Source organism: Myxine glutinosa, unplaced genomic scaffold, assembly GCF_964187855.1.
Source record: "Myxine glutinosa unplaced genomic scaffold, kmMyxGlut1.1 SCAFFOLD_770, whole genome shotgun sequence".
NCBI lineage: Eukaryota > Metazoa > Chordata > Myxini > Myxiniformes > Myxinidae > Myxine > Myxine glutinosa.
Window position 1 is genome coordinate 9,178 of NW_027616865.1, and position 27,292 is coordinate 36,469.

General features: G+C 46.1%; 1 protein-coding gene and 1 pseudogene across 1 annotated transcript in view; both read right to left on the bottom strand.

Annotated features, from left to right (window-relative positions):
* Positions 1-830: 830 nt before the first annotated feature.
* On the bottom strand, positions 831-2,401 carry LOC137435350 (E2F-associated phosphoprotein pseudogene; annotated as a pseudogene).
* A 2,117-nt stretch (positions 2,402-4,518) lies between these two features.
* Positions 4,519-27,292, bottom strand: part of LOC137435349 (ATP-binding cassette sub-family C member 4-like) — an 87,048-nt gene continuing 64,274 nt past the window's right edge. Inside the window, exons 4-6 of the mRNA XM_068129050.2 lie at positions 22,840-23,052; positions 16,776-16,865; positions 4,519-4,921 (exon numbers count right to left, since the gene is read on the bottom strand). Of these exons, the coding sequence (XP_067985151.2) occupies positions 4,655-4,921; positions 16,776-16,865; positions 22,840-23,052 (570 nt within the window). The 3' untranslated portion in view covers positions 4,519-4,654. The remainder of the gene's footprint in view (positions 4,922-16,775; positions 16,866-22,839; positions 23,053-27,292) is intronic.

Genomic DNA, 27,292 nt, shown 5'->3' on the forward strand with positions numbered 1-27,292 from the left:
ACGATACTCCGCACATCCACCGAACCATTCGCATTTCCATCCATTCCAGCCTTCGTTGCTGCTCAACATTCATTACCCATGTCTCGCTCCCATAAATCATAACACTTCTCACAGATGCAGCATATACCTTTCCTTCCCTTCAGCTTCAACGACACTCCCCTCCTCGTCAGCACGCCACTCAGTTCCCGAAACTTCTTCCATGCACATCTCACTCTAGCAACTGTTGCCGAGTCTGATCCACCTTCTCCACTCAACATGTCTCCGAGGTAGGAAAAATTTTTCACACCTTCCAGCTTCACCCCGTCTCTAAGATCCAACTCAACATTTCCTCCATCTGCAGCTCCCTCTGTGCACACCTTACATTTGAATGCAGCTGCCACACTGGTTAATGACCCTCTCAGACCACTACGTTTTTGAGGAACCCACTCAGCGCACATTGTACATTGAATGGAGTTCACTCCGCCACCCTTCCTGCAAACAGCACACGGCCACTTCCCAGTTCTTTCCACCTCACCACATGCTTTACCACTTGCCATCACCTTCGTTTTTCCGATATTAACCTTCAGACCTTTTGTCTCCATACATTCCTTCCAGTTGTTCATCTTCTCCTTCAGTCCATCCATACTTTCCGCAATCAACAGCAAATCATCTGCATACAACAACTCCCACGGTAAACCCTCCTTTACTTTCCGAGCCAGCACATCCATCACAGCTACAAATAATAGTGGACTTAGTACTGACCCCTGATGCACTCCCACCTCCACCTCACCACTGTTCCCGTCCTTCGTCCGTACAGCTGTGCGCGCACTTTCGTACATTGCCATCACGACTCAGAACAACCATTCCTCCACTCCCAACTTCCTCAATGCCCATGTCACTACTTCGTGTGGAACCCTATCGAATGCTTTCTCCAGATCAACAAACCCAAGAAACAACTTCTTCCTCTTCTCCATGTACTTCTCCGACATTCTGACGTTGACGAAATGGAATACTTCCTCTTTATCGAAGACTGCCACTTCAGTGTGACACTGCACGACAGTGCACCGGGTGATAGAGTTCATCCTCTGGAGTGTTGGTTGCATCCCCGGGGATGGCTCCTTGTGCCTCGGTCCTCGGCATGGCCGCTTCGCTTCTGTCGTCCGCTGGTCCCGGTGTCTGCCGGCCCCTTCGCCTGCGTCTGGTCTTGCGGACACACGGTTTGTAGCGTAGAATTTCTGATCGCACCACTTTGCAATTCAAAACGAACATGGCTCGGTACTGGCTGCTGTACAATTCATGCCTCTGGCAATCAAAGCACAAAGTCGACATGCAGGCTGGACAGTTGAGGATGGCGTCGCTGACGGGAGCCAATGGCTTCGACAAGCTCTGGCCTACACCACGACATTTCTTTATTCCACAGTACCTGTGTCTTTGTGCATCCACCCAGGCCTGGTCTGCATCATCCATGTCCGGATCGTACATAAGTTCCTCATTTGTGAGCACACGCCGCTCTGCCCGACTCTTCTTTGCCTTCTTAGGTTTGGTTCCTTCTGCATCGTCGGCCTCATCCTCCGAGCTCGTTTCGAAGTACACGTCATCATAGAACTTTTCCTCTCCACTTTCGAGTGCCGTTTGTGAACCAGGGACATGGGAGGGTCCACCCTGCGTTGTTGCTCGAGAGACATTTTCCATATCTGGTGAGGTCCCAGGCAGACTCGACAGCTTGCACAACAATCTCTAGTTCACTGTCCATCTCCTTTGCAAAGTCATCTTCACTTTCTCCCTCACTCATCTCAGTGATGCACTCACGCAGATAGCGGTGTTTCTGCTCTGGAGTTCCACTCAGCAGAATCTCCAACTCATCCTCAGAACCCAGTTGGTTCTCCTCATCATCATCGCTTGGTTCATCGACGACGTAATCGTAGTGTGGTGTTGAGGCCATGCTAGTCCGTGCTACGCCTGCGGCCTACTGCAGGCAACGATGGACTAGCTCGAACAGTAAAGCCCCGAAAGTCATTGTTGTCACCAAGCTCATGTTGGAATCCTTCAAGACCTCAAGACGTTAAAAAATGCAATTACATCATCAAACATAGAATTAGCGTGAAATACGACTGTAAATACTTGCAGTCACTTGTCACACGAACTCAAAGGAAACGTGATTTTAAAATAAACGTTGCATCATTCCACATAATTGTACCAAATTTGGTCAGAATCCCATCACTGGTTCCCAAGTTATTGTGGTAACAGGATTTTTACCTAACATGACCTCTGACGTTTGGCCTTTGACCTTGTGACCCCAAAATCTAATCAGTTCATATTTATCTCATAATACGTATTACGTACCTGCACCAAGTTTGACTAAGATCCCTTCCGCTGCTCTCAAGTTATCGCAGTAACGAAAACCTATCACAGACAAATGGATGGACGGACAGCCGGATGGACAACCTGAAAACATAATGCCTATGGCGACTTTGTTAACGGAGGCATAAAAATAGTCTTAAGGGTCTTGGGGATCTTCAGAATGTTGGGGTCTAACTGTTGGGATCAGCTGTTCCTGTAGGTTTCCTCTGCTGGGCAGTGTATTTCACAGCAAAGACTCAACCATGAGCACCAAGGAGGTTTCAAAAGTCCTCCGGGATACAATAATTGCAAAAAAGCTGGTCGTTCTGGTCGTGACATGCATGCCCCAGTACATATACAATGGCACTGCTGAGGAAGAGCACTTATGAACCTAGAGCACTCTATGAGAGCCCGGATAATTATAGGAAGAAGAAGATGAGGTGCGTTTTTAGCATTGCTCAGTAATCAGATCAAGTGTAAACTCTGCCTCTTAAATGTAAAGATTATATTTGTTAATATTTACTTTGAAATCAGATTGGTCTTCCCTCTCCAACGCAGATTGCTGACCTAGGCTAACAAGTACCACCTACCCAGGTTTGAAACCAGAGTTGTCCTTCTCTTAGGCCTCAGTCATACTGGATCGTACGATTTCTGGATCGTGCGATTGATGGCAATCTGGCCGAGGTACGACCAATCGTCAATGTTTGCTATGCTCTCCATTTGTGATCGCAAACAGCGATTGGTCTTAGGGGTCATCGTACGATTGGTGGTACGCGTGGTTGTGCGATCACCAACGATTGGAGAAGATCGATCGCAAGATCAATCGTAGGTAATCGTGCGAATAGTGGTGGCGATCAGCGACCAATCGTACGGTCAATCGTGGTGACTTGCGACCGCTCGGACAATCAATCGTGGCGACCTGCGAACGCTCGCACTACCGATCGTGAGGTTGAACGACAGGTGGCACCACCAATCGTCAGGTGGCAGGACCAGTAGCACGACCAATCGTGCGACTACTTCACCCGCAATCATGCACGACTGGTGGTGCGTCCATGCGCGACTGGTGGTACGACCATGTAAGACCTGTCTGCGACCTCTTACGATTTGGAATCGCAGGTCAGAAGTTTTGAACATGACCATCGACCTTGCTGTGACTCATTTTGCTCTGGCGATCACCCATGACCTCTGCGACCGGTTGCGCGCTCTTTCTACGATTTGCCCGCGATTCACAAAATTTTCGGTCGCAGCTAGGTCGTAACCTGGTCGCAGGCCCGGTGTGACTGGGGCTTTAGGCAGATCGCCAATCCAAGGCTAATGAGCTCCACCTGCCCACCGGAAAACCCAGTTTTAAGGCACCATGACTCGCCTACACCCTTTACCTTTAGTAAGAAACAGGGTCAGCACAATAAGCCAGGAAGTAGGATACGGGTAGGAGAGGCTCCTTGAGGAGCTGTGCTATAATTGGGACATTTCAGAGGAGATGGATGCTCAGTCAACCAACCCAATTCCAAAAATATGATGTCGTAGCAATAGACAAACACAAGGTCTACTTTTCACAACATAGAAAGAAGAACACCATAACAAGTGCTACATTATATTATAAAAGTATGATAATAAAAATATTCCTTGATTGTAAAAAAAATGATAAGCACAATGTTTTGCTATCCATAAAAGATTAGCAATTCATTGGAAATGTTCATGTGGAATTAGAGGAGCTTCACCAAGCACCGAACAAAACTACAATGCTATAGTAAGGTGCATTGAAGTATAAAAGGGCAGATTGTTGCCATCAAGGTGTTCTATACACAAAATTGTAAAAAACCGAATAGGAAATTTGCATTAATTTATGAAACATGTTGGTTTCATAAATTGTTGGCCATACATTCCAAGATAAACCAATTTCAAGATAGAAACTGACAATTTGTGGATGTCTTGCATATTCACAGATTTGAATAGGTAATTAGTCCACATCCTCTAAGCCAGTGGTTCTCAACTCATTTCAGTCCACGGGCCACCAGGCCAATCAAAAATTTTTCGTGGACCACCTCCTTTTTGACACATGATAAAAAAGAGTAAACAACAAACATTTTGGTTTGCAATTTATTTCTCACGCCATGTGACGTTAGACAATGTTTCTGTGGACCACCGAAAAATGTCACCATGGACCACCAGTTGGTCCATGGACCGCCAGTTGAGAACCACTATTCTAAGCATAGATTTCCTAAACTTGCACACCTTTACACAGCCCTAAAATAATAAAAAGTACTCTATGATAAAGCATATAGAAATGTGTGCTTTCTCCTTTTTCTTGTGAGGTGTTCAGGAAATCAAGCCATCATGTGACAGCAGCAGGGCCATTGTCTGCCAACGCTAAATCAAATATCACCAAACAATGCCCAGATTCTGCCAGAAAGCTATCACATCTATGGCTCCTATACCTGTATCTTGAGAACACACGCCCAATTAGTGTCTGCATTGGCATGAGGATGAGCAGCACTGAAATACCAGCAAGACAAGCAATGCCGACTTCCTGCCAGAGTAGGCCGACAACTGCAGCTGCCTGAAGTGGCCCAATCCACAGGTAGTGCATGAAAATAGTCACCTAGAAACATGGAAAAATGATGCAATGTCACATAAGAATACAGAGAACAGATCGTGAGTGAGACTAGGAAAGTTAAAGCAAATGCTGCATACAAATGGACTAATAGTTGGCTTGTCTTTTACAAACACAAGGACAAATGTCAATGAGATGGCAATTCATTATTATACTTGTACATGTTCGATAACCTGGCTTCCACATCCACACACTCCAACTTCCCCCACTTTAACCTGCACTGTTCAGATACTCCACCTCTGTGACTGCCCAGATTATCTCCCCTTTCTGCTCCTATCCCTGCCCAGTCAAAATTCTAAACCCATACTGTGCTCATTCAATGTCCAAATGCTCCCTCTCCCCACCCCCCCCCCCTCCCCATTCCCCATTCCAATCCTCCTGTCAATAAATTATGCAACCCTAACCATATATATGTATATATGTGATATATATATATATATATATATATATATATATATATATATATATATATATATATATATATATATATATATATATATATATTGTTGCGGAAATGAGGATTGTGTTTTTTTGATTGTGTTGTATTGTATTGTAAATTGTTATGAATTATTGTTTAGTCTGAGTCCTCCTTGCTCCAGTGTGTATAAAGGTCAAAGGGCGTTCCGGTAGTTAATTCCATAAAGCATACATTGAAGGACACTATAATACCCTTGTTCAGTAGTTTATTTCCTTATTCTGTGTATAGGTTAAGGCTTTGTCTTCCATTAAAATGGCACTCCATTGCACCAAGAGAAAATAGATAGATTCCCTTCATTCCCCATTCCCACTCCCAAAACTTCCATTGCTAAGCCTCAATTTCCAGCTACATCCCCTCCAAGTCTCCATTGCCAACTGCACTGGGCAGTTTGCCAGTTTGTTACAGCTGTGGGTTGTTTTCGCCCCAAAACCACCATTGAACATGTGCTCGGGTCGGGGAAGAAAGGCGTGCTCGCCCGTCGTCATCAAGGGCGGAGCCAGAGGGTCGCGCGACCAACCAGGGCCGATGTGAGCACACCGATGGGCGTGTCCTCAAAGCCGGCGGCTTAATCGCCGGAGGCGCTATAAAGGCGCGCGCGCAAGAAGTTGTGAGAGAGCTGAGTTGTGTGGTTTTGGTCAGAGCGGGGGTTGGTCGTCAGTGGTGGTCAGTGGTTGCGTTGAGTTGTCGGTGGTGAGGAGTGATTGGACTAAGCAAGAGAGAAAGAGTCCTGGAGTTAGTGAGAGAGGGAGAGAGAACCCGTCACGCCAGACCCCCCACCAGCAGCGTTGGCTTGGCTCCACCAAGCAGCTCCGACCCGTTACCCCACGCACACGACAGGATCGGTGGCATCGGCGGCCGTCGAGGTCCAGCCCGACGTCCCGTGCGGGATCAAGCTCCAGCCAGCTCCGGACCTTCCTCTCCCTCCAGCCATCCCCCTCCCGCCAGTCCTGCCTTTCCATCCTTTTGGTGTACGTGACTTTGTTCTGTTTGTTTTGTCCCTGGGTAATTAATTAAGACTGCATAGATAAGCTAGCGATTTTCACTGTGTCCTTCTGGTCCGTCCCTCTGTCTATATTATTTTCTTATCTTCCCTTCTCCTTGGTTTATTTGAGCCTGTAAATAGTAATCGTATTTCAAACCTTTTTGCCTTCGTCTTCCTCTTCTTCACATCCGAGTCGTCTTTGTCTTTTCCCTCATTGAATAGCTGTGGCACGATCTGGCCAACGTTCGGGTGAATCGGGGAAACTGTTCGGCCGCGGTGCCTTCGCTCGGCAAACCAACATCCTTAACCGCGGACCGTAACAATTTATATATATATATATATATATATAACCGCTAAATACATAACCATAACCTGTTTATATACATAACCTAGCAATATATATATGTATATATATATATATGTATATATATATACACTGTATATATATATATATATATATATATATATATATATATATATATATATATATATATATATATATATATATATATATATATATACACAGTATATATATATATATATATATATACAGTGGAACCTTGACTTACGAGTTTAATTCGTTCTGTGACCGAGCTCGTAACTCAATTTGCTCGTTTCTCAAATCAAATTTCCCCATTAAAATGCATTGAAATGCTATTAATCCGTTCCAGCCCGCCAAAAACCACACCAATTTTTTTTTAAATATGCAGTATATATAAAAATATCTCGCGCTTTATATTTCACCTGTATGCAGCATACAAGTTGGCAGGATGGCCTGGACTGGAGGTACGCACACTTGACTCTAAACTGTCCAGCCTGGGTTTGAATCCCGACCCAGCTATAACCTGTCATGTCGGTGTTTCACAGGCAGGGTGATTCATCAATGTGTGTACCGCTAAACTGGGCGCCCCGTTTGCGTCCCATTAGTTGTTGGATGTTAAGGATCTCACCGTGTCTTCCACAAAGAGAAGGCGAGCTATCGCCGGCACTCTGAACAAGTTGTGGCCTGGCATGCTCTTCTCCTCTGCCGTTATATACGTCCTCCTCGGCATCTTTTTCCAGAAGAGCCCTGTCTCGTCACAGTTGAAGATTTGCTGGGGGATGTATCGTTCGGCTTCTATCAGTTCGGCAAAAGTTATAATAAAATCTTCAGCTGCCTTCACATCTGCCTCACCAAGTCGACAACACGCACACCTCGCTCATGTTTTTCGACGATTGCGTGTTTTATATCCAAGCACATCATCCTCTTCTTCTTCTCAGTACTGCCCTTGGCACTCAATTACTTAGGACCCATGGTTAAAACTAAGAAATTTTCCAAAATAACCAAAATGCCGAAAACAAAACAGCAGCGATATACGGCAGATATGCTTGCACGGCAAGATAACCACGTGACCGGAACCCACCTGGTGGCGGCTGGCGTAAGCTCCAAAATAACCAAAATGCGAAAACAAAACAGCAGCGATATACGGCAGATATGCTTGCACGGCAAGATAACCACGTGACCGGAACCCACCTGGTGGCGGCTGGCGTAAGCTCCAAAATAACCAAAATGCGAAAACAAAACAGCAGCGATATACGGCAGATATGCTTGCACGGCAAGATAACCACGTGACCGGAACCCACCTGGTGGCGGCTGGCGTAAGCTCCAAAATAACCAAAATGCGAAAACAAAACAGCAGCGATATACGGCAGATATGCTTGCACGGCAAGATAACCACGTGACCGGAACCCACCTGGTGGCGGCTGGTGTAAGCTCCAAAATAACCAACATGCGAAAACAAAACAGCAGCGATATACGGCAGATATGCTTGCACGGCAAGATAACCACGTGACCGGAACCCACCTGGTGGCGTAAGCTCGTAACTCAGATCTCGGCTCGCATCTCAAAGCAATAAACCGCCCGAGCGACGGCTCGGCTCGTATCTCGGAAAACTCGTAAGTTGGTGCACTCGTAAGTCAAGGTTCCACTGTATATATATATATATATATATATATATATATATATATATATATATATATATATATATATATATATTTGCGGATTTGAGAATCCTGCACGTTGTAATTGTTGTAAATATCACCCTCTGTCAATTGTAATGATTCTTGTAAATACCTCCATCAATTTGTGTAAAGGTCAAAGGTCGTCCCCTTAGTTAGTCCATCGCATGCATGTAGAAAATCATATACCCTTCTAAATAGTTATTTCTTTATTATGTGTTCCAGTTTAAGGCTCTGTTGCCCATTAGTTGACACTGCATTGCACCGAATCGAATAAGATAGATCCCCTTTTTCAAATTCCCCCAAAGCCTCCATTTCCAACTGCATCATTGCCAACTGGATTATTGCCAAAAGCATTTGCCGCCATTATGCACGTGGTCAAGCCTCGGAGAAGAAGGGGGAGGAGCTACATTACGGGCGTGGCCCGCACCTCGTCACCAAGGGTGGAGCCAGAGAGCCCGTGCCCACCAATCGGCACTGCGGAGAGCGACCCGATGGGCGTTTCCAAAAGGCCGGCGGCTTGATCGCCACACGCCATATAAAAGGAGGTTGGGAGGGACTGCTTAAGGAGATGAGTGAGGAGCGCCACCGCAGCTGAGTCCACCGCAGCTGAGTCCACCGCAGCTGAGTCCACCACAGCTGAGTCCACCGCAGCTGAGTCCACCGCAGCTGAGTCCACCGTAGCTGAGTCCACCGCAGTTGAGTTGAGCTTTGACGGCAGTTTCGACCCGCTGCTACGAAGAAACGCCGCCATGCGAACGAGATTGAGGAGGGTCGGCGGCCGCTCACCTCGAGCCTTGTCGTTTACACGAACCGGACCCGCATCCTTCCAGCTCTGTGGACCACCTGAACCTTCCTCCCCTTCCAGCCATTCGTTCCTGCCTTCATTCCCCATTCGTGTAAGTCTGATTGTCGTCTGTTTGTCTGTGTTGTCCTGGGGTTTAAGTAAGACTGTATAGATAAGTAAAATTGCACTGTCTTCTTCTTCTGTAAATTACTTTCGTTTTCTTTCCTTCTCCTTGGTTTCTTTGATTGTGTAAATAGTAATTAATAATAAATTCCTGTTCTTCCTACCTTTGCCTTCTTTCCTTCACATCCGTTCATCTTTGTGATTTCCCCATTGAGTACCTGTGGCACGATTTGGCCAACGTTTAGGATCGGGTTTAGTACTGCTAATGGTTCGAGCCACGGGCTGCTAATCCGCTTGGCAAATAACATCTTCCCCGTGGTCTCGAACGGGGTTGCCCACCTGCTTTGTGGAGGGCTCAGTGTGGGCGTACGGGAATCCTTTGACCGATCGCCTCGGCCAATCCCACCCCACGGAGGAGCAGGGTAGCGTCAGGAGCGGAGACGGCCAGTACAAATAGAAGGGGGATTAACCCCCCCCCCCCCCCCCCCCGCTAAGGGGAGTGCCCTGCTCCATTTCCGCAACAATATATATATATATATATATATTGTTACGGATCGCGGATTAAGATGTTATTTACCGAGCGGTGGTATTGCCGCGACCTAACAGTTATTCCCCGACTAGACCCCGATTCCACCCGACGTTGACCAAATCGCGCTATGCTAAATCAATGAAGGAAAGGACACAACGGCTGGGATAAATGAAACGACACAAGGGGTACAGTTCTCAAGACCTCCGGAGGAGGATATAATTAGTGGTGGAAAAGAAGGGTAGATTACAAGGTAATGAGGCAAAGACACAGAAAAGATGGGCACTTAGTCACAGTCTTATCTTATCCCCAAAAGACCACAGACAAACGGGACAAGACTGACTTACACAGGGATTGATGGCAGGGAAGGACAGGCAGTCGATAGCACAAGGTGCACCTCGGCTCAGGGACAGGATACAGCTCGGTCCAAAAGATGCAGGGAGGTGTCACAGCGCTCGGAGGTGGCGTCCTTCTCGCTTCAAGTTCAGCGCGCATCTGACGTCACCTCCCTCTTCCTGCGCATGCTCAGCGGGGAGTGACACGCCCTCGGCTCGTTGGCCCCGCCCCAGATGCGATCGGTCCGCCGCTTCTATTGGGTGCGGGGGCTTACCGGGCTCCGCCCTTGACGAAGAGCTGACAGCGAGCCCCTACGTGGTAACCCCGTCGAGCACATGCTCAATGGCGGCTAACCAAGCCGGAGTGAGGACGCGCACTCCCCGCGCCGCCACCGTTGTTGTTGCTGTTGTTGTTGTTGTTGTTGCTGAACCATGAGGAAGAGCTGCGGGGAGGTATTGGGAGGTCCTAAACTTCCTAACGGTGCCATACAATCACATTCTGGTGCAACGAAGAGTCAGAATTAATGGAAACGAGTCCTTAACTGACATAGACTAAGAATAACTAGCAAGATGTCCTATAGTTGTCTACGTGAGATGCGGTGGACCTGGATGCGACATTTAATGGGGGAAATAGGGGGAGGTCGGGTCTACAGAGTGTTGTTTACAGAAAATGGGACTAGGGAATGGGGGATTGGGGATAGTTGGGAAGTACTGAGGAAATAGGGGAATATTTACAAGCGGATATGGATGGATGTAAATCCCATATCCGCAACATTGCACCCTTCTCTACCTCGGGGCGTACCGACCCGATAAATTTTTACCTACTTTAGTGTGGCACTCAGATGTAGTTCCCTCTACTATTAACTCAACCCTGAGTGCGACAGTTTTACAGATGTTCACAAATGAGTAAATATGTCCCCCTGCGACGTTGCACCCTTCTCCTCACAGAAACACACCCACAGGATAACCGAATCGCGGAAAGCATTCTCAAACTAAACATACAGCCGGTAGGGAGCATCATTTATATAACACTACACTGATATTTACACTACGATCCAGGACATGTTCTTTGAGGAACACATGCAGATGTTATGCATAGAGAGAGCACGCATGCCAGCATCGATACACCAACCCACGAGTGCCCTGTGGCCCTACGGCCTTTAATAATGTGCAGAGCACCCCATCCAAGCACCAAAAGCACCACCCCATACACACAGTCAGCACCATCCGGTGCACCAATAAAGTGTTCATAGTCACCGGTGGTGTCGCAGCCGGCCGATGTTCTGCCGCTGGTCTTGCCTTCATGGAGCACTTGGCCTTCTGGCTTCCTTAGAAATAAAGAAAGGCGCCAACCGCGTCCATTTCTAAATTGTGGCCGTCAGGGGGGCCAACTATAAGTGGTTCACCTGTATGGCATAGGTGCCACGTTGACCCAGAGGTCCATCCACGGGTGGTGCTTGCCCGCAAAAGAACTGCGGTCCATGGTGGGCGGCCACAAAAATTGCGGTCCATATGGTGTATCGATCCAGGCAGCAAGCAGCGAAAGTACAGGCCCACAACTGCAGAGCCAGCACCTCTCTCTCCTCTCTCTCTGCCCCAAAGCCAGATCCTCGGAGGTGGGAGACAAAAGAAGACAAGTGAGTAAGGTGGTAAGGGCGCAAAAGTGCACGCAATACTAGGTAATGCACACTGGGGGCACATGGGAACCAGGTGAGACAGGTACGTTCCTACCGTATGCCCCCCCCCCCCACCAGGTAACCTACATTGCCCCTCCCTTACCCCTTACTGTATCCACAAAACACAACATTACCCATAAACATCTACTTTACACATCAACAAACGTCCCTACTGTCTTCCCCGTTCCTCCCATAAACCAAATTCGTCTTCTCTCCCTCCTAACCAATCAAATTTGCCATTTCCAACTCTCATCAAAATTTGCCATCTCCAACTCAACATCAAAATTTGCCATCACCAATTCATCATCAGTCCCTCCTAAGGAGGGAGAGATGGAATCACCCCAATGTCTTATCCACGTCGTGATGCGTCTCACAAATCCACACAGCAATTCTCACTTCCTGCCACACAAAACAAAGAAAACACAGGTGTGGAGTCATCATCACCACAGGTAAGTGGCTGCGTATGGTGCGACAGGTTCATCAATCCTAACTATTTCCTAAATGACTTTAACAACTTTACATTACCCGGGGTCTTTCCCTGCCAATCCATTGGCCAACTTACACTATGGGTTCTAAAAACCAATTCCCATTGACCAAACTGTGGTGCTTCTCAATTTGGGGTCTCACTCCCCCGATTCATCTCCCGGTGCCCTCGCACAATTTCTGGGCTGTGACGTGTAGCTCTCCCAGCAGGTCTACCCACCTGCACACCTCCACCACTGTAGTTGCCACCCGAGCTTACCTGCTCCTCACCCTAACCTAACTAACTGGGGAAGGCCCTCTTGCACTCTCACCCCCTCAGTGCCCTCTCTGGCACGGGCTGCCCGATCCACACCCGGGATCCTCAGGCACCCACTGACACTAACGGCTCCCAGAGCCCACCTGCGGCCTCACCTGGCCACATCCTCACAGTGGTGGAGTGCCCAAACCAACTACACACACTAACAGGCTACACGCCCAGCCATTTCCACAACACTAATGCACCCATCCACAATACCATTCTGCAACCGCACCACAAATGCCAATATCCAACCACAATTTACCTATACCTTCTAACTATTCTTTAAACTACCCTCCCCGGGTACTCGTGAAAAGGGGTCCACTCTTCCCCCATCCACACCTTCGCACCATGCACACCACTCCGTACCACTTACTCCAACTCTCTCCACACCACTTATTCCAATACTCCATGTACTCCACACTCCATGTATTTCACACAACCATTCTCCAGACCTGTTGTTGCATACCTGTGCACTCATACTTGATGCCGCCTGCACCCTTCTCTCCCCCAAGCGCATTCGCGCTGATCCACAACACTCACTACTCATACACTGCTCCACACACCTGTCCAGTTCTCACACAGCATCATCTCATCTAACTACTCCCCTCTGAAACTTGCGCTTCCCAGTCGTCCCTTTAAACTATTGCGCTCCCTCGTCATTATCATCCACACTAAACTACCTGCGTCCCCACTACAGGTATCAGTCACTAACTAAACCTTAACGTTACCTAATGTCAATCTCTTCTAGATCCCTACACACAATATCCTAACCCACCCGGGCTAGTTTTCACTGCCATCACCCCATAAACTATTGCGCATTTGCCCCCCCCATGGGAAGGGTGGCAGGGATGCCACCCTTACCCACCGTCATACGGCGCGAGTGGGACCTTGTGGGACCACCTCGTATGTGAGTCGTTGCCCGCCTGCCGGACCCCGTGCGTCGCCCCTTGCGGGGTCAGCGCGGGGCCGAACCGGCCGGGCCCCCACAGTACATTACCCCCAAGGGGCTCTCGTGCCTCCCCTGTCCCTCTAAAAACTACCCCTGTTGGTGTCGATGCATGGGTCACACTTCCGCAACCCGCTACCCATTCCATACCACAACAACCTTGCTCACTCACACCTCGCACCTCTCCCATCACCGGACCCTCTCGCTCGCACCCTTGTTCCATACCCTCCGGACCAGCCATACACCTCACTCTTGGCCTCTCACGAACATCCGGGTCTCTCTCGACCCACACGCTTATTAAATCACCTGGCGCATCATACGCACGACCATATTGGTCACCACTTACACCGGGTCCTCTTTCTCTTCGCTTCTCCTCCATCACCTGCGAATCCCTCATCCGGTTAATGAGCACATCATCACGATCCGAACACAGACTTTGGACCAATTCTTTTACTTCCTCCTTTATCTCTTTCTTATCCTCTCTCCGTCGCTTCTTAATTTCGCTCACCCCTTCTTCCACTTCTTTTAATTTCTGCTTCACCTCCTTCATCTCCTCGTGCGCCCCCTTAAGTTCTTCCTCTAACTCCACCTTATTTTTTTCTATGTGCTCCCGCACCTCCCGCTCTTTAACCTCCATCACCTCTACCACCTTGTTCATTTTCCTCGTCAGGTCCTCATGTACCGTCTGACACTCTTTTTTAATTACCCCTACGTCCTTTTTCATCTCCTTCTGTGTCGATTTTAAACCCTCTATTACCGCTGTGTTCTTCTTTACCTGGTCCCCCAACTCCTTTTGTCCCACTGTCAGTTGTTCTACTCCCAGCGTCAACTCCTCTATACCACCTTGCAATTTTACAGTCCCCTTTCTCACCTCCTTCTCCATGCGCTCCTTACAGTGCCTCACCTCCTCGCGCACTCCTCCGACCTCCTCACTCACACCTCTTCTGATCTCTTCTCCCATCACTTGCATCTCCTGCCCAGATGCCACCCTCATCTGCTCCATTTCCTCCCTGTGAGCATCCAATTTAGTTTCTACCCCCATTCTGACCCCCTCTATCTGCTGCCCCATTTTTTAAACTTCCCTTTCCGCTTGGTCCCTCATGTCCCTCAATTTGCCTTCCATACTGTTTTCTAACCCCTCTAACCCCTTTTGCATCCCTTCCATTTGATTCTCTTGAGCGGCCATTCTGTTTTCTACCCCCATTAACCCATTCTTTACCTCTTTTATCCCATTGTCTAACCCCTCACCGGTACCCCTCGCTTCGTCCCTCATTACCCCCATTTGGCCCTCCAATCGCTCACCCAATCGCTCACTATCAGCCCTCATTTGCTCACTATCAGCCCTCATTTGCTCACTCTGAGCATCCATCCTATTCCCCAATTGCTGACTATTAGCCCTCATATCGTCCTTCTGCAGGTTGAGGGACGCCTGCATTTGTACCATAAATTGCTCCATGAGGGCCTGCATTTGGGCCATACCTCCCACTTGTGCAGCGGGTGCGGCCGCCGTAGCAATGTGCGAGGCGCCATTTTGCGAACCTGCCGCCCTCACTGCTTCGCTCTCCTCTTGTCCCTCAATTTGGTCCTGGATCGACCCTGCCTCACTCTCCTCTACCGGAACCCAGCCGTCTTGATCTGCCATAGCGCGACTTTCAAAATTCGGGTTTTTATTTTAAAACAAAACAAATTTCACCGTTAATAATTTCGAGCGCGTGAAGCGCGCTTCGGGTCCAATCTCACTCCTCGACACCAATTGTTACGGATCGCGGATTAAGATGTTATTTACCGAGCGGTGGTATTGCCGCGACCTAACAGTTATTCCCCGACTAGACCCCGATTCCACCCGACGTTGACCAAATCGCGCTATGCTAAATCAATGAAGGAAAGGACACAACGGCTGGGATAAATGAAACGACACAAGGGGTACAGTTCTCAAGACCTCCGGAGGAGGATATAATTAGTGGTGGAAAAGAAGGGTAGATTACAAGGTAATGAGGCAAAGACACAGAAAAGATGGGCACTTAGTCACAGTCTTATCTTATCCCCGACAGACCACAGACAAACGGGACAAGACTGACTTACACAGGGATTGATGGCAGGGAAGGACAGGCAGTCGATAGCACAAGGTGCACCTTGGCTCAGGGACAGGATACAGCTCGGTCCAAAAGATGCAGGGAGGTGTCACAGCGCTCGGAGGTGGCGTCCTTCTCGCTTCAAGTTCAGCGCGCATCTGACGTCACCTCCCTCTTCCTGCGCATGCTCAGCGGGGAGTGACACGCCCTCGGCTCGTTGGCCCCGCCCCAGATGCGATCGGTCCGCCGCTTCTATTGGGTGCGGGGGGTTACCGGGCTCCGCCCTTGACGAGGAGCTGACAGCGAGCCCCTACGTGGTAACCCCGTCGAGCACATGCTCAATGGCGGCTAACCAAGCCGGAGTGAGGACGCGCACTCCCCGCGCCGCCGCCGTTGTTGTTGCTGTTGTTGTTGTTGTTGCTGAACCGTGAGGAAGAGCTGCGGGGAGGTATTGGGAGGTCCTAAACTTCCTAACGGTGCCATACAATCACATTCTGGTGCAACGAAGAGTCAGAATTAATGGAAACGAGTCCTTAACTGACATAGACTAAGAATAACTAGCAAGATGTCCTATAGTTGTCTACGTGAGATGCGGTGGACCTGGATGCGACATTTAATGGGGGAAATAGGGGGAGGTCGGGTCTACAGAGTGTTGTTTACAGAAAATGGGACTAGGGAATGGGGGATTGGGGATAGTTGGGAAGTACTGAGGAAATAGGGGAATATTTACAAGCGGATATGGATGGATGTAAATCCCATATCCGCAACAATATATATATATACTTTTTATTTTATTTTATTCCTCTTTATCCTTTTGCATCTCCCTTAACTATCTTATCCTGCCAAACAAAATTATTCCAAACAAAATGAATCATGTACCCAGATCCAGGCTTTCCTCATGGATGTCCTATCCCATTCTTCTATTCGCTTCACTGTACGTTCCTTACTTCTCCATCTTCTATTATCTTCACTCACCTCTATTCTTTCACCATCCCCTTTCGCTCGAAATAACCCTTTCACATACTCCTAAGTTTACTCCCTTATTGATCCTATTTGACTTTTTCAGTTACCAAATAGAGAGCATACACAACAGCAAGTTATATCCATTGTAAAACTATTGACTACATTTCATTCCCACCTGGTCAAACCGATTTACGTCATTGGAAAGCAGGTTGACCACTTGACCCGTCGTCGTGTACTTCATGGCGGTACTGCTAAGACGAAGTGCCTAGAGAGAGGTAGGGATAGAGAGAGCCGACCAAGATTTGTGATCAGCTTATTCACTAATTAATGCATAAACAATATCTCAAAGAGTAATCCTGAACGACTTTTTAAATGGACAAATCAGTTTTTGTTTTTTAAAGTAGGGTTATAAAGGTTACTCAAAAATATTTCATTCTCTTTTAAATTTTATAAAAACATGAAAAACATGGACGAAAAGCTTTCCTCAGCTGACCCGACAAGAATGTGGGAATAACTTGTACCATTACAGAAGTAGTATTAGTAGTAGTTTCAACTCTTATATGCTTGAAAAAGATCAACACATCAGATGTCGACGTATGTAATCGGAAGGATGACAGGCTGAGTCAATCCACCTAGCAATATTTCAACGGTCCGACAGGTGCTCAAACTCAAGACCCTAATATCTTAACCCAGGTACCTTAACCATTGAGCCAGCACCAAGTTGTAGTGCAAAATAAACAGTAACCATTGAGAATAAATAGGGGAACTAGGCCACAGCAAGTAGAATTGTGAAAAGAAAGTTGGGAAACCAGTTGTGAAATGCAAAATGCAGCCCTGTTTCTGAAAGTATTCATTTTGGATATCTTTTCAAAAGATTTTATTTGTACTGTACATTTTTTTTTTGCAGTAATTGAATCAGCTTCTTCCTTATTCAAATTAATATAAATGTTTAACAAATACATTTTTCATGGATAACACCAACTATCTTGATACATTGAATCTCTCTTCTCCAAGTACTGTTTAATTCCCTTAAAACCAAAAAACCTCACTACTTCCCCAAATCAAATCCCTTTTTTACATCACAAATATCAAAACCTATTGACCAACGAGTTTCATTTATTTTCCATCATGTCATTCGAAGTGTCGACAAACCAGAGTAAATATTTAAACTTCTCAGTGTTTGTTCTAACTTTACTGTGCTATCAATATCAATACCGAATATACTTTTTTCCCTAGCAGGGACTCAGTTGAATGCGGACCGAATTTGATGTTTATTGACAGAAAAATAAACAAAGTGACACTTTTTGCATGGCATTGCACCGGATCAAACAAAAGGTTACTGGCTTGCTTTTTCCTCCACTTATCTCTTACCTTCCTTTACCATCTTCACACTCTCCCCCAAAAACTTTTGACAAACCCCTTCCTCTTCATTAAAGTTCCACATCCAGGCTCACTCTTTTGTTACTCAGTTCTCCCAACTGTAGAACCACCTTCCTGAGGCTGTTCAATCCCACTCTTCCCGACATGGCTTCGAGAGTAAGCCGTGCACCGCCATCTCATGTCATCATGACAACGGATGACATGACAACGGGGAAAAACAATAAAAAAATGAATTTTTCCAACTACATGGAATATTAGAAGAGTTCATAAACAAAAATCGATAACCGCCAACCCTGCCAAAACTAAACTAAGCATGCATCACGTGACTATGATGCAGCTCACAGTGCCATCTTTGTAATTTTAAAATCGATGTTCTGCAAAACTCTAACCCATATAATTATGTACTGCTATTCAACGCTTCATTTCAGAAACCCAAAAACACCATGGGTGACTTTTAGCAAAACCCGATTATATCCATTTAATCAATCAGTGTGCAGCATCATAATCACGTGATGCAATGATCACCTGGCCTCGCTAAAAATGCCAAAACCTCCAAAACAAGCAAAATTCTCTTGAAATAATGTACAGTATTGACGATATTGAAGAGCATGTGTTGCTCTCAAAGTCGGGATGTAAACAGAAGCGGCGTTCGGGCAATTCTGCTTGAGCTGCAGCGAAGAGAGCTCGGCATAGTGGTGAAGGTAAAAATCCAGATATTTCATGTGCGTACAATGAACGAGGGCCAGTCAATCAGTAACCTTAAAATGGCAATATAAATTCGAGAATGTTATGTATGTAGTTGTAGATGACATATGTTATATCAATGGGTAAGAGTCATGTTTTGCCTGTTTTAGATCTGGCAACATTGAGCGTATGATGTCAGTGGAGCAGTTCCAAGATGGCGGCTCCCTTAGAAGCATGCACCAGAGAGGAGCAACGTTCTGTCATCCGTTTCTTGGGAAGTGAGGGTGTGATTCCCAGTGAAATCCATCGCAGAATGAAGATGCAATATGGTGATACATGTTTATCACTGCAGCAGGTGTACGACTGGGACATGGAGTTTAAAAGTGGAGTGTCCAGTGTGGCAGACGCTGCTCGGTCGGGCCGGCCTCACACAGCCGACACACCACAAATGGTTGCAGGAATTGAGTGCGTGCTAAGAGAAAACCGTCGCATTACGCTGGATGAAGTGGTCTCCAAATTGAACATTAGCCATGGTTCAGCACACCAAATCATTCACAACGTGATGGAGTTGCGCAAAGTGTCTGCAATGTGGGTGCCTAGACAACTCACACCCGAACTGTAAGAACAGCGAGTGATCGCATGCAAAGAACTTCTGCGACGTTACGAAACATAAGGCAGCGCTTTCTTACAGTGCGTAGTGCCTGGGGATGAAAGCTGGGTCCACTACTTTCAGATTAATGCAATTTCAATGCTGGGATGAATGATCACGGTGTGTACCCCGATTTAGAATAGGTACACCGTATCCCTGCGCATCGTAAGAGGCGACTAAGGGTTGGCGTCAGGAAGGGCATCCGGCCATAAAAACATTGCCTCAAACAGGGAACCATGATTGTCATGGGGCCCGCAAGGCTAACTCCCGCTCTAGCGGGGAAAATGGCCTTAAAACGATCATTCATTCATTCATTAGCGATTATAGTCAAATTTGTGGTGATTCTGTGAGACCGTATTACAATATAATGCTTATTAGGGATTTGTCTGGTCTTCTTAAAAAAAATCCGGTTGTGGATGTATCTGCTTTTGACACAAAACAAATTGAATGGTGTCAAATTCTAATATAAAAAGTAAATGTTTTAAAATTGTATTTTATTAAATTTAGATTTGTGAAATTCTGGCTTTCTGTTACTGTACTTGCATCAATTTAAGACGAACCTTTTTGGAATTGATATGTTATAGCAAAACTTAAACGATCATCGGCCTTAAAACGATCATTCATTCATTCATTCATGTTATACCAAGAAAGGACATTAAAAAATGTTGATTTACCAAAAATGGAAAAAAATGATTTATCCTTTTTTGCATACAAACTCTTCATTTAGAGTTAGTACACAAGATAATCCAAGTATAAAGTTTGGGCGATTAAGCATAATAACACGGCTAATTAAAATGCAGCGATATATGAAAAAAAAAATCATGAGTAGTGGTTGGCAGGCAGAGGGGAAAGGGAGGTACTGCTGCCTCAGAAATGCAAATAAAAGGTCATCGACTGAGAATAAATATATTTATACATTAATTTGCAAAAACATTATTAATTAGTTAGCATGCAAGGTACTGCACAAATGCAGCAGAGAGGAATATCAGCTGAGGGGGAAAAAAACAACTCATCTCCATGTTAGTCACTAGAGGTTGGGCGGTCTGATGCATGATGCCATGACCTCAGATATGCGATCTGATTGCTGGGGGAAGGCCGAGAGTGGTGGTTAAGAGAAGGTGGGTGGATGATATTTATTGTATATTATAGTTATCAATTCTTTGCTTTGTTGATGCATTGCATAGTAAACAAACAGAAGTGTTTAACATAAATTGCACCATTAGTTTGAACAGCTTCATATGACATGTAAAATCTGTAAAGGAAATGTTGGATCCACTGTCAATATTTTAGGCCTTCCCATTTTTGGCGTCATCAGCCTCTACTGCTAATCAGGGGGTCAAACGGTCAAGATTGCCAGGATAGTGAGGGGAATTGAGCACTCCTCATCCCAAAATGTCCAATTTCATCAGCGTCTCAAACAGCCTCTCCTAACCAAACGCATACTGCCTGGTTACTCGTACCGATCCCTGTTTTAAAACCAAAGGCATTGGTGTGAAAGGAGGATTTCTGGTGCCTCAAAAAGAGATCACTCTGGGAAGGTGAGGTTTGTTAGCCCTGATAGGAAGCCCACCTAGGAAAAAGACAACTCTGAATTGAAACCCGGGCAGGTTGCACTCAGTCTTGAATGAATACCCACCTAGGAGAAGGAAAACTCTGCTTTAATCATCCATCCCCAGTTTTGGGTATTTCAGCTTATGCCTTCCCTTTGCATTCCATCAGATAAGGTTGGTACTGCTCCAGAGGGTGTCCAAATGCAGTGTACGAGCACTGTGACACCTGATACACCTAGTGCAGGTGGAGCTGGTTCACATTGTCCTATGGTGACAGAGTTTGGGGGAGTGGAAGGCCTGAGGAGCTGGGAGCTGATATTCTGGACTCTGCACGTAGGCAGCGCAAACAAACAGACAGACAGACAGACAGGGGTGAAAACATAACCTCTACCCTCCTTTAGTGGCGGAGGTAACTAGAGCATTTATAGAACACATTACCCCATGCAGTGTTGAAGTTTATACTTAAATTTAAATAAAGTAATGATTTTAAAGATTGTTCAAAAAAATTCTGGAAGTTTAGAGCTATCGAAGCAGTCTTATACACAACCATATGGACCACATTATTTAACATGTCCAAGTCCTGCAAAATTGGAGGTTCTTGGAAATAACAAGAAGGCGATTTGTGTTCTACAGTGTTCAAGTATATAATTCAATTTAAATAAACTCGAGTTTATAAAAGTCGTATAAAAAACTAATTCCTGAATTTACCGCCACTTTACCGTCATTGACGCAGTGTCTATTACACCACCCTATCTAACATGTTACTGTAGCGGTTACCACTGGATGTACATAATCGCCTTGCACCGGCCAGAACACGGCCAGACGCGCCTCTCCCGGGCATGCCCGGACTCACTGTTCCCGGGCACGCCCGAACCTCCCGGGCACGCCCGGTCTCGTCTTTCCCGGGCATGCCCGCTCTCGCCTTTCCAGGGCTCGCCCAGAGCGTCCGGGCATGCCCGCTATCGCCTTTCCAGGGCTCGCCCAGAGCGTCCGGGCATGCCCGCTATCGCCTTTCCAGTGCTCGCCCAGAGCGCCCGGGCACGCCCAGCCTCGACTTGCCAGGCCGCAGCCAAACACGCCCGGGCAGGTCCAGACTCGCCTTTCCAAGGCTCGCCCTTGATACCCGGGCATGCCCGGTATAGCTTTTGCCGGGCAAACTTCCCGACATAAATGTGTATATATATTGCTGCCCGATAAACGGGCTTGTCAGAATACCTGAGCTGTTTTGTTTCAATAAAGCAACTCGGACGAATTCCGTCTTTGGTCGCGTCAATTCTTTCGACTCGCGTTGGAGCGCAGTTCCTTCATTACCATTAATTAATCGTGCCTGTTGTACAGTATGCGTCATTTATAACGTCCTTAATACAGTAAGTTTCCTGTTTGGAATGATTTTCTATTTTTGTTGGATAGCCAGGCAGGGAGAAAGAGTAAAAAAATAGCATCTCACTCCTCTCCATGCATGCGTGATTGGAATGAATCGAGACACAAAGTACTGTTAAATGGTAGGTTTGTATTATAGTTCGTGTTCCGATTCGTACTCAAAATATAACATTCAATTTGTGCAGAAACATTCACAAAAATATAACACTCAAAAGCTGATGTTTGTGGACAGACACACGGACTGACAGACATGAACCAATTGCTTAACCACGCTTTTGGCTTTGAGTATGGGGGCTAGGAGCTGATAGCTAATCTCCCACCTCGCAATCAGTTAGCAGTGATCACGAATTGGGTCACATGATTACTCATGCCTAACGGTTCAATCCAGCCTATTACCATTCAGTTTTCCTGGAAGGATGATTGATGTCCTGTTTGTATGTAGTTGTACGTACCTTCCAAACGTGCTTACCATGCATGCAACAATACATTTAATTTGCAAATATCTGCAACTTCGATCTTTTTTTTCATCATCTTCATTTATCAGATACAAAGGTACCTTTATATGGTTAAAGAAAAATAGAAAGTGCGTGAGAGACCTTTGAGTAAATAATGTGACAAAGTGCCACACGAATCCTCATGCCAATTCTCTGTGATTGGAAGAAGTAGATGTGGTGAATGATGGCAAATGCAAAGGCACAACCCGAGACACCTGCCGCATAAAGGTATGCAGTAGCTTGCGACGTGTACACTTCTTGGAAGTAATCGATGAGCCCGCCCAAAAGCAGTGGCTGGATGACACGCAAGGTTTCCTGCAAGGGGTGCAGAACAAGTATCAGATTCAGATGAAAGAATAAGACTTTTGCAAAAATAAAATGAAGCATAAGCAGCAAGTTAACCTTCAAATGGTGGAAATGGGGTCATGTTGTGGTCAGTTTGAACCCCAAGATATGTTGTTTTTGTTTCTTTGGTATATATTGTAAACTAGAGTTTCCAGGGAAGCAGAACTCAACTGAACTGACTGGACAACTTTAAAGTAGGTCAGTTGTCTGTACAAGATTTGACTTAATATAGCAACCTACCTTGTGTGGTAAGAGTCTCACACACAAAGTTTGATCAAAATCCATAAATATTTGTGGACGTTAAAGTCTTAACGTCGTTTCGGAGCTGAAAACAATATGGCGGCCTATGGCGGCCATTTTGTGACAGATCGGGTTGGAATGCAAAAGCAACCTACCTTGTGTGGTAAGGGTTAAACATTCTAAGTTTGATCAAAATCTGTTAATATTTGTGGACGCTCGAGTGTTAACGTCGTTTTCATGACCAAAAACAAAATGGTCGCCTAAGTCCGCCATTTTTCAACGGATCGGGCTGTAATGTAATACCAACCTGGTCCTTGGGGTAAGGATGCTGCATGTCAAGTTTGATTAGAATCGGTGGATATTTGTGGACACTGGAGTGTTAACGTCGAAAAGTTAACGGACGACAGACGACAGACGGCGACGATGACGACGACGACGGGTTCAGTATGTGATGAACTTAACTGGACGGTAGTCCAGTTGAGTTAAAACCAAAATAATATATATATATATATATATATATAAAATACAGACTTGGCATTTAACATGGATTTTTTTTTTGTGGGGGTGAACTTACTTTTCAAGATGCCTTTTGGAATTGGCTTATGGATTATGGACCAAAAGTTCATTGGAATTATGTTGAAAGTATTCTAGATTTTGTTAATGTGACCTTTAAAAGAAACAAAAACCACATTTGGCATTTCGAAACAAATAAATTGATCCTTGAAAGTGATGTAAACTGATATCGAACTCAATTCATGGACAGTACTGTGTTAAACTTCTGTACGTTTTCCAGAAGTATCTCTTTATTTTGCACATTAGCCAAAACATTTTTTAACAAAAACAAAAGTTAAATTACGACTGGGATTACGGACAGTAAAATTACAGTTCAGTACTTCGTGTAACCCCCACGAGCATTCAGGAGAGCACGTACACGTTGAGGCATGCTGTTCACGAGATTTGCCAAGGTTTAGACAGGAATCGCTTGCCATGCAGTGACAATAGCCTGCTGCAATTCATGCACAGAGGTCGGCTGCTGGTCCAAGTGGTCGATTTGACACGTTAATTCTGCCCACAAGTTCTCTATCGGATTCATATCCGGGGACATGGCAGGCCACTCCATATGCTCTACACCACGGTCAGCAAGAAAGTGTTGGATCATGCGAGCACGATGAGGCCGTGCATTGTCATCTTGGAAGACAAAGTTTCCTCGAAAGGCTGCACGAGCAAATGGAAGCAATGTTTCTTCCAGAATGGCCCTGTACTTGAACTGGTTCAGGTTTCCATTCAGAACAACCAGGTCAGTTTTGCTCCCTGCATGAAAAGCAGCCCAAACGGTCACCCCACCACCTCCAGCTTGGACTCTTGGCACTATACAATCTTTGTTGTAGGCTTCATGCACTTATCTGCACACTCGGACGCGGCCATCTTGACGATAGACCAGAAATCTAGACTCGTCACTGAAGATCACATGATTCCAGTGTCCTGGCTGCCATTGACGGTGCTCTCTGGCCCACTGCAATCGGCGCTGGCGGTGTTGTCTGGTCAGGCGTGGCTTTCTCAGGGGACACCTGGCACGATAGCCTGCTTGAACCAGTCGTTGGTTGACTAGCCTTCTGGATACAGGCACATTTGTCAGTTGCTGCCACTCAGCCCTAAGCCGATTAGCTGACTTGGTACGGCCTTTGCGGACTAACCGGTGCAGCTGGCGATCATCCCTCCTTGTGGTTCTGCGGGGACGTCCTGGCCTCGGTATTGGAGTAGGGACACCCCTCTGAGCATTTCGTTTCAGGATCTTTGACACCTGACCTTGAGTGATGCCATACTGCCGAGCAATAGCACGCTCTTTCATGCCGTAATTTCGTAAAGCCACCACTCCATGACAAACAGCATTGTCGAGTTGACGGACCATTTCCAGAGGAAGCGGCAATAACTTTTGGAGACGTGCAGCAGTTGTTTTCCACTAATACAGAACGCAACAACCCTTGTATACCCGACTGTGAAGCCAATCGTCAAATGCACCTGTCCGTACATTTTGCCACGCCACCTGTGATATAATCCTGTTGTTGACTTCTTGCTGCGACAGACAGTGACATGGTTCTTTCAACAAATAAATCACCAAAGTGTAAAAGAAACTCACCAGATTGATATACTGAGTTAAAAAAGTAAACTCAAGTCAAGAAAAAAAAAAATTCCATATTAAATGCCAAGTCTGTATGTATGTGTATATATATATATATATATATATATATATATATATATATATATATATATATATATATATATATAGTTGCGGATATGGGATTTGCATCCATCCATATCCGCTTGTAAATATTCCCCTATTTCCTCAATACTTCCCAACTCTCCCCAATCCCCCATTCCCTAGTCCCATTTTCTGTAAACACTCTGTAGACCCGACCTCCCCCTATTTCCCCCATTAAATGTCGCACCCAGGTTCACCGCATCTCATGTAAGACAATTATAGGACATCTTGCTAGTTATTCTTAGTCTATGTCAGTTAAGGATTCGTTTCCATTAATTCTGACCCTTCGTTGCACCAGAATGTGATTGTATGGCACCGTTAGGAAGTTTAGGACCTCCCAATACCTCCCCGCAGCTCTACCTCACAGTTCAGCAACAACAACAACAACAACAACAACAACAACAACAACGAGCAAAGGGAGTGCGCGTCCTCACTCCGGCTTGGTTGGTAGGGGTGATGGGAGGGCACCAGGCCTTCCCAACGAGCCGCCATCGAACATGTGCTCGACGGGGTTACCAAACAGGGGCTCCCTGTCAGCTCCTCGTCAAGGGCGGAGCCCGGTAACCCCCGCACCCAATGGAAGCGGCGGACCAGCCCCAGTGGGGCAGAACCAACCAGCCGAGGGCGTGTCACTCCCCGCTGAGCATGCGCAGTGAGAGGGAGGTGACGTGAGATGCGCGCTGAGCTTGGAGCAAGCAAGACGTCCCCTCCGAGCGCTGTGACACCTCCCTGCATCTTTTGGAGCGTGCTTTATCCTGTCCCCGAGCCAAGGTGCACCTTGTGCTATCGACCTACCTGTCCCTTCCTGCCATCAATCCCTGTGTAAGTCTACCTTGTCCGTTTGTCCGTGGTCTGTCTGGGCTAAGATAAGACGGTATTTAAGTGCCCATCTCTTCTGTGTCTTTACCTCACTCTGCCTTGTAATCTACCCCCTTTTCTCCACCACTGTAATTATACCCTCCTCCGGAGGTCTTGAGAACTGTACCCCTTGCGTCGTTTCATCTATCCCAGTCGTCGTGTCTTTTCCATCATTGATTTAGCATAGCGCGATTTGGCCAACGTCTGGGTGAATCGGGTGAGTGTAAGGGAAGAAAAGGGGAGCAACTGTTCGGCCGCGGTAATACCACCGCTCGGTAAATAACATCCTAATCCGCGGTCCGCAACAATATATATATATATTTGTGTGTATATATATATATACATATATATATATACACAATTGTGTTTTTTTTTTGCTTATCTAGTGAATATGTTTTGCAATGTTTACAAATAAATATTCATATCCAATTATGATACAATTTTTTTTTTCCATGGGGTAATGTTGGACCCCATTTCCCCAGTTCAAGAAGATGGCGGAGTTGAGAGTGCTCGGTGCAATTAATTTCAGCAATAAACTTAAGTTCAAACCAAGGAAAGCTATCAAAAACTGTGTATAACATGTTTATTGAGTTTTTATAAAACACGATTCGCAATAAAGTTTGTATTCTGATTATATTGTGAATTAATAGTGGAGTAGAATGAAAACACATTTCCTATTCAATAATATCAAATCATATATTCATTCACACGGGGTTGGTAAGATAGCCTGGAGCTTGTGCACTCCACTGAGAACTGTCCAGTACGGGTTGGATTCAAGGAAGCATCCTGTGTCAGAGCGACGACAGATCCATGATAGTAACCCTTGCCAAGAGACTGCTTTGGTAGAACCGA